We start from the raw sequence: 8,735 nt of genomic DNA, 5'->3' as shown, positions 1-8,735 counted from the left end.
TACTATCATTTGAAATGTTTTTTATTTTACACAGAAAAAAGTAATCATCCATATTTACAGATAAACATTAATCTTACAATTTTAGGAAAGTAATTTTCAATTCTTTCTATGATGAAGAAAATATAACGTCTTGAAGAAGAACGTGTAGAGATTTATTGTTTGTTTAGAACTTGAGTTGGTTTATACTTTATCTAAGTAAAATTTACCGTTTACTATTGTTAAAGTAACCTTTAATTAAAAGACATTCGTTTTTTGACAGGGAAAATAATGATTGTGAATAGATGACAAATAATTCTTCGTATTTCTTTTATTACACCGAGACAGGTACTATCGTGACAACTATGTAAGAACTCAAATCCACGTTTCAGTTTATATTTTTTCCAATATGGATTCAAAATTTTTAAAATCTTTCCTAAACACGTATAGATATATACATATATGAACAAAGTTATAAATCAAAATATTGTATCAAATATTTTTATCACCTACTTTTGATCCTAAAAAAACGAGAATAGTCCTTCTACCAATTGTTTCGATACAAATTTGTTGTATTTTAAAACAGTGTGTAAAAAATATGAAGGAACGTTGTATATAAATCACACGTTGAACGAAAATCGAGAACCAACCGAGAAGGTCTCTCTCGAAAGGCTCCGGGAGCGTGGCTTGGAGCGAAGGAAGGAGGGTTTCAAGAAATCGGACGATTGCTTTATTAAGACGTCAGAAGGTACAGGATAGGCTGGGCCTGGCGGTCGTTATTGCCTCAACCGGGTTCTCGCTTGGGACAATTGCTTCGAGAAGATCAAAAAGACCATCGAGAGAAACTGACAGCGCGCGCACGAGACAGAGAGAGAGAGAGAGAGAGAGAGAGAGAGAGAGAGAGAGAGAGAACAAAAACTACCGTGCCTGACCCTTCGTGCGCAGCTCACAATGTTAATATACTGGTGCCCCGAGAGGTGTTCGTAAAGTTTTAGTAATATATTTAATCTACATTAGATTTTGTCTGCTTTGATATGCGAGTTCGTTCGAATGTTATTAAATTCATTAAATTCGTTATACACAACTCTGTAACATTTAAAACAACATATTCTTCGTTGTTAACACTTTAAGCGTATACAGTTAAATAGCGTAATCACGTCACAGAACCCTGAAAAATTAGACTCAAAGAAAGTCCAAACAGAATATGTTAAAGATCATATAATATAACCATATGGTTAATGAAACTAATCAATTCCTCGTATTCTTATATGGATGTATACATATGTATAATGTATATTAGTATGCTGAGAAAGTATACGCACGCTTGAACGTGAGTTATCGTTCGTATATCTCTGTTTCATATCTGACGATCTATTTCCTTTATTCCGTCGTAGATGGTTCGTGCTTCATCGCAGTTTGTCGATCTAGATCTACCCCGTCACGTTTCCTCTATAACAGGAAACTAATTTTCATGATTATCCCCGTACAATCTGTAAGTAATAGACAATTCAGTGTATATAATTCCGGGTGATGCATACACACATAAAGTTATCATTCGCAATGTTCAAAGTTTAACCACAACTTACGAGCCTGTGAAATTATCCACGTCACTACCATAAACAGACCAAAATATCGAAACTGTACTGTTTTGTACTATTGTTAAAAATTTATTTAATATGGACAACAATAACAACAGTGAACCAACAATAATCAATATAATAAATAATTATATAGTGAATTTGATGATTCAGGTCTCGAATTTCTGGAGACGTCTATATCTCCGAATCGAAAAGAATCGTTTCTGTTAAATCGATGTTTTTGATCTTTCGCTGAAGATATCGACCATCTTCTCGATTTTGTTATGATGCAAGTAGGCCTTGATCTTCTGCTCGGTAGTGGCACTGTGCTCGTAACATCTATACCTTATTTAAAACTGTGAACTCTCTTTTCTCATATTACATATTAAACGGGGGAATGTATGGTTAACCCTTTTAACGCCACAAATCTGTGTGATGTCAAAAAAAAAAGAAAAAGGAAATTAGTAAACAGTTTGAGAACCGCCAAGGGGGCTGCTACCTCGTTTCAACAAATTCACCAGGGTCTTCAATGGGACATTCAGTCCCGAGCAAACGAAGCTGAAAACCATTTATACATATAGCTAGGATATACTAAGCAAACCGAGACACGCGTTCTCGTCGACTCGTTAATCTACAAACAAACACTCTCTTCTGTCTCTTGGTCGTTCGTTCGTTCGTTTAAATTAGAAAGCCCACATAAAATAGAATTTAAACAATGTCTACGAAACAACGTTGTTTATGGTGTATAGATATCTAGTGTCTCCTTAGCAATGAAAAAAAAGCTTGAAAATCAGTTTTCACATTTATATGTATACATACTTATAAGTGTAACGTCTCAAGGAATAAGCAGGATAGAAATTCGTTTCGCAAGTTCGTTTCTTTCGGTATGTATACTCTTGTTCTTCCGGCGGAATCGATTAACCGGTTCAATTTGTACTCAAACAGCTAGTCTCTCGGCAGCTCGCTTGGCTCGCTGTCCTCTGCTGGAAGAAGCGAAATTGAATTGAGAGTGGTTGAGAGTCACAGGAGCCAGCTAAATGTCCCGGTGGTAGGGAATAGAAGTAGTAAGGGGCCCTGAAAGGGAGCCCCGATGGAAGGCCGACATCGGGAAGAAGGAGAAACGTAAGAAAGAACGGAACGCATCTAAATGCCGGGTGATGCCGGGGACTGTTCGACGTTCGACGTCGCTCTGTGAGAAGAAGAAAGGTACGGGTGAGGATGGGGCGGGGGAGGGGAGGGGCAGGGGAAGGGGATAGTGTTGGAACCAGGCTGGTGTCTCAATCAGCCAAGCAGGTTGGGGCACCTTGGACCCCTGTGGGTGGAGGATAGAGCTAGTAATGGAAGTGAAACCAGTTCGTGGCAAAAACAAACGTCTTGCACGATTAATTGGGAATCTCGCTTTTTTTTACCTCATAAATAATTCAGAAACTGTACACATACATTGGTAAAGGTATCGATCTGAGATTCTAATTCCCGCTGCGATAATCCAAGAAAACAGTTTCTTTTAGTAATTTCTTTCATATTTCGTATATCGTGTCGTTAATAAATTTAATGATTAATATTATTTGTGTGCATACACAATGGTAATATATGTTTTAGAAACATATTTTATAAAGAGTGTTTATTTATATATATATATATATATATATATATATATATATATATACATATATATATATATATATTGGATATTGGATATTAGATATTATATATTAAAATGATAAAATGTAGCGATTTTTTGTATAGTATAGTTTTGTATACATTTTTAAATTTCTACTTTGATATAATTTGTTTAAAAATAATTTAAAACAATCTTACGAAAGCGTCATTCGATAGAGCCAAACTTTATGATGCTGATCAAATTTATAATATCATTCTGATTAGTAATTATAATTATAATCAATAATTATGTAATGTTGTGCTGAAACAATCGTGAACAAATGTTTTCGAAAATTCTAGTTCCGATCAGGACTCAATTCTATCAGTAGTAATCTCGGTCCCGGGCCAGTGGTTGATGGAGGGGGAAAAAGAGCGGCGCGCGCAGCTTCTCGACACAGCGGGGCAGGCCGTCGCCGTCGCAGTCACAACTCAATCTAGTGTTTCGGTGACCGTGCGCTTGGAAGGAGGTTTTTCTTTTCTTCTCTTCCTGCACTGTGTGTTATAATTCTTGACACGAAATCGCAGTTTTCATTCGTGGATTAGCTTGCACCTGGGATCCTAAACTTTGTATTTCTCGGCTATTAGAACAATGTGATTGTTCGCAAGGTTAGTACCAAAACTCTTCTATTATCGATCTATACCAATCAATATCATTTTTTTATCATAGAAAAGTTAATAAACTTAACAATGAATAACTGTTTAAATGCATACACATTATTAATATATATATATATATATATATATATATAGTGAATTTTATGATTATATATACATATATGTATATGTTACTCGACACGACATAAACGTATGTTGGTAATGTGTTTACGTAAATCTTAACATAAACACTTAATAAAAAATGAATAAAACCGCTGGTTTCAGAGAGCCAAACGATTGTTTTCCGAGAAATGTTGAAAACGTAAATAGCTATTGACATTTTGACCAAAGATATTAATTGTATTGATTTAGTATAAATAATATCGATTTAAGGTTTGTATCATATAATAATTATGAAATGTTACTTACTGAAAAATATCGTAATTAGAACAAAATTGAATGTTTGCCGTCTTATATGCGCTTCATCAAAACAACTTATTAAGGGTTAAGAAAGGAAGGGTTATTGAGATAAATTGAATTAAATCGGTGGTACAACGTTAATTGAATATGAACTCGGTGATTTGTATCACTTGTTTCCTGGCCGTGTTGAGTAAGTATATGAATCACGATGAGTCTCAATATGGGTATTGATACAACATACAACGAAATGCATATATTTATTTACTCCATTCTTGTTTTGTAACAAGGACATTAACATGTAACTAATAAATGAAGATTTCCAATGACAGAAGATAATCATTTACTTGATAAACAATTAGAAAATATAAAATGAATTAACGGGAATTATTATTAGAATGAATTATTACTCTTAAATAATTAGTAATTACAAATTTGATATTTTATTACCAAACTGTATACTATTTTAGTTAAATATAAATAAATTCTTACTTCAGATCATTTATTACAAATGAATGATATCGTTTTCAATCATTTATTTGTTTACCTCGTTGCACATATGTATATGTTTCGAAAAACGAATTCTGTTAAAAACTTTATGTTATACCTTGTGGCAGTGCTCGTCCATTATAATACTATACAAACAACTCGGTTGGGCCCGAAACTTAAAAACATACAACAATCATCGACGAAAAGTGTTTTCCAACTCCTTGAACTCCATACAAACATTATCAGATACACTATCCCGCGAATATTTATATTCCTAATCGGTGTTTGTTTAGGTATTGTTCCCTCTCGATGTTCCTTCCTCTCTCGATACCAGCTTCACCGCCCTGAAATGTGTTCGCTTCGCTAATGCCAGAGCGCTGATTGGAACATTCTCAAATGAATGACAGTTACATTGCTCCTCCGCGGACTGTTTAAATGTTTTTCTCGGTGTTCCGGCACGGCGGGGTAACACTTGAACTCGAGAGCGAAGCGCGAAGTTGACCATCACTGAGGGTCTATAGGGCTGGCCATCTGTCCCTCGTTGCCACGTCTGCGACGTCTTGGTGGTCCATTTTGGGGCTGGTGCGCCAACAGCATCGGCACTAGCGCTGGCAATGAAGCGCTCTCAGGTAGAATCGTGCCTCCCCCCTCTCTTTCTCTCGCTGTGTATCGTGTGCGCGCTCGCGCACGTGCTCTCATTCACCCCTCCTTTCTCTGCGCTCCGTGCTTGTTTACTGGTGTGTCGGAGTAGAGAGAGAGAGAGAGAGAGAGAGAGAGAGAGAGAGAGAGAGAGAGAAAACAGTAGAGAGCAATAGAGTGCAGTAGACTGCAGTAAAGAGCAGTAGAGAGCAGTAGAGAGCAGTAGAGAGATCGAGGGAACGGTGAACTCCGTTGTCTGGTAGAAATTCTAACGACGATGCCAACACTTTTCTTCTTGGCCAGTTACGGCCGCTCGTGACCGATGAACTCACGGAAGTCTCTTCATCCGGACCACATTATGCACCACGCTGTCCTTGATGCAATTGGGATGTTTTATGGAACACGGAACTCGTTAAGATTAGCTAGAAATTATGGATGTCCTTAGGGACCGATACTGGGCATGCAGCAAGACTTTGTTATGTAGTTCCGAACGATTTTCTTCTGACAATGAGTACGTGTATCTGGTTTATCGTACGCGTGTTGAATTTTTATTATCCCCGACCTTTGCATCACTGTGTATCATTTATATAGACTTGTATCTTTTTATAGAATCTGTAGAAGTGTTTCCTTATATTTCCGAAGCGTGCAGTCTTCGTTAAATGTTTGTGTCATTAACTTATAGAATAAGACAAAATATTCTTTAAGTGTAACTTACTGATTTAATAATGCCGACAAAATTAAACTGAACAATATTGATACATATTAGTAGACAAACTTGTAGTTATTAGTTATTTAGGGGAATGTTAGTCTACCATCTTGACCTAAATGTGCTAATAAATGTTAATCCCACTGTACTTTCTTTCCGCTTGAAATATACATCTTTCAGAGTATTTTTAGAATGTTTACATACTGCATGGATATTACAATATTTACGTCTACTACGGGAAAAAAAACGAAATAATTTATCAGATTACAATTCTACGATTGAATTACCAGAATTATTTGAATTAATAAGAAATTTAGTATTTCATATTTTGTAAGTTTTTATGCATCGTACAAATGAATATATTTTACTAAAATACCAGACATATTTTCAGTTACACCGGAAGCAACCGTTCTTAGTTCCTTTTTGGCAGTCGAGTCCGTTCGTAAAAATTCTTCTATTAACCGGGATGACAAACAGAAATGTGATTTATTTTAAGAATATGGTGTGTCCCTCATGCCACGCATCTGTTGCATGAATCCACAAGCACTTCGTGGGGCACGCGGGCACGACAGTATGCTCAAGTTACGTTTACATCTGATACAAATCTTCCAGTCACGTACCCCACTACGTATAATAAATAAATATAAACAGATGGATAATCTAATTAATTTGTAAATTTTGTGCAAAATCAGAGAAGCATTACTTAATATGTTATTTTTGGTACTTTAAGTTATAAATTATAAACATAATACGTATAGAAAATAGAAACGATGTAACGGTCATAAACTTAAAAGTGTATACCCTCGAAAACGGTTAATACATACTTCTATTAAAAGACAACACACACTTTTAAACCAACAACCTGTAAATTTTTGATAATTGAATTGAAAATGGTAACGAAACGAATGAATTTGGTTTTAAATATTTCGAAAAATTATATTATATTAAATGAAATATCTTAATACTGTTTGCAGAAGGATGTCACGCTGGTGCGATAGATCGGCCATAGTCCTAATGGGTATGGTGTTGTTTGGTATGATAACGTGGAATACAGCAGCCAAGAGTCCCATAATGAGGTGCGAGGAGGCAAAACTGAAATGCGCTTACAGAACAGGCTGCGGTTCTGCTCTGCAACACTATCTCACAGGTTGCGCGCCCGTTCTCCAAGGCAACGATTGTTCCGAAACTTGCCAACACGCCCTCATTGCTCTTACCAGCACCGACGAGGGCAAAGAACTTATGACGGTACATGCCCTTTTTCTTTACTTTTCTTTCAATTATAAGCTATCGTTTAAACAAAGAAATAAATACCAATGCAAATATCGGATAGCAAAGAGTTGACGATTTCAATTTTATAAAAATTATAAACAAATAAACATAAAATGTTCATGCATAGGAAATGTCGGTTTTACTAATTGGCCTAGCTTGAAAATTCTTAGACAAACTCGAAAATAAACTTACAAAAGCCTCATTTAAGATTTTGGTGAAAATTATTTGGGTCTAAATAAAAAAATTCAACATTTCGTATGCACCGACCAATTAGGAAATTTACAATTTCGTAATCTATAATAAAAATGTATTATTATTTAGTGCGAATGCGAGGACGAATTATGCTTACAATCGAAGCAGAGAGTAGAAATCTGTAGATCCTCTGTGCAAATGGCAATGAACAGGACTAGGGTGTCCTGCAGAGTTGCAACTTGGATTTGTAACGCAGATGCCCTATGTCAGACTGCCCTTTTGTACTATAATAGGTTCTGCAAGAGCATGTTTCAAGGACGGAAGTGTACTAGACGGTGAATATACTTTTTTCATGGAAAAAAAAACCGATTTCATCTAGGCTGGAAATAAACAGTGCAAAGAGATTTAAATTGTTAAATATTGAACAAATTTTAGGTGCAGGAATTCAATAAATATTCTTACAAGACAAGAAAAAGCTGCAAAATTGAATACATGCCAGTGTGATGGTTTTGAAGAATATGATTGTAAAGGGATTCATAGGAATATGAATGTTCTCTGTTTTGGAAAGATACATCACGGTTATCGTGATGTTAATATTGACGATGATAGGAGAAATGAGTTCCTAAGACCAAACATGACTCTTAGAGGTGATGCTGTTCAAACATTAGTTGACAGAAGACTATTTTTACTTTCTTTAATCATTTACCACATATTTAAAACAAGGCAAGGTAAGAATGTTTGATCGTAGTACCGTTCGTATTAATATCTGAATTTTATATGCATTTGATAATTAAAAGAAGTTCCTTCAGTTGATCAAAAAAATTTGCTTTCAGACTGACATTTAGAGGAAATACAAAAAAATCTCCAAAAGAGCAGTATTCCATGAAACTCGTAACCAAAGATCTTTATCAATCGTTGTATCCTCAATAATTGAACAATTTTTTTAATGACAATGAATCGCTATTTCTTTCTATGAACTTGATAGATGCAGTTTTATAAAATAATTGAAAAGCTGCCTGTTTTACGAAATTCTCTGTAAGTCCCTTATAAAATTTGTACAAAGAAAAACAAGTAGGGGAGGAGTCTTGTACGGTAAAGACATTGTATATTGATTGTATTATAGTAAATATAATTGCATCACTCGTTGCAGGTTGCAGGTGTTTAGTTATAAATGTACTCTATTTATGAAAGCATGACTATGTAAATATCCGTGGAAG

The 8,735-nt window shown here is 35.4% G+C and overlaps 1 protein-coding gene across 1 annotated transcript; it reads left to right on the top strand.

Moving 5' to 3' along the window:
* Window positions 1–7,035: 7,035 nt before the first annotated feature.
* On the top strand, window positions 7,036–8,448 carry LOC107189299 (growth arrest-specific protein 1-like). The gene is made up of 4 exons (XM_015577794.1): window positions 7,036–7,302; window positions 7,648–7,853; window positions 7,954–8,241; window positions 8,352–8,448. The coding sequence occupies exons 1-4, from the start codon at window positions 7,036–7,038 to the stop codon at window positions 8,446–8,448; spliced, it is 858 nt and encodes a 285-aa protein (XP_015433280.1).
* The last annotated feature ends 287 nt before the right edge of the window (window positions 8,449–8,735 follow it).

Source organism: Dufourea novaeangliae, unplaced genomic scaffold (genome assembly GCF_001272555.1).
Source record: "Dufourea novaeangliae isolate 0120121106 unplaced genomic scaffold, ASM127255v1 scaffold142, whole genome shotgun sequence".
Lineage (NCBI taxonomy): Eukaryota > Metazoa > Arthropoda > Insecta > Hymenoptera > Halictidae > Dufourea > Dufourea novaeangliae.
The sequence above is the reverse complement of the archived record's forward strand: the minus strand, read 5'-3'. Positions and strand labels throughout refer to the sequence as shown.

Coding starts and splice junctions, on each gene's coding strand:
- LOC107189299 (XM_015577794.1), top strand. CDS start 7,036: ATGTCACGCTGGTGCGATAGATCGGCCATAGTCCTAATGGGTATGGTG. Junction 7,303..7,647: donor AGGGCAAAGAACTTATGACG/GTACATGCCCTT, acceptor ATTATTATTTAG/TGCGAATGCGAGGACGAATT. Junction 8,242..8,351: donor TACCACATATTTAAAACAAG/GCAAGGTAAGAA, acceptor ATTTGCTTTCAG/ACTGACATTTAGAGGAAATA.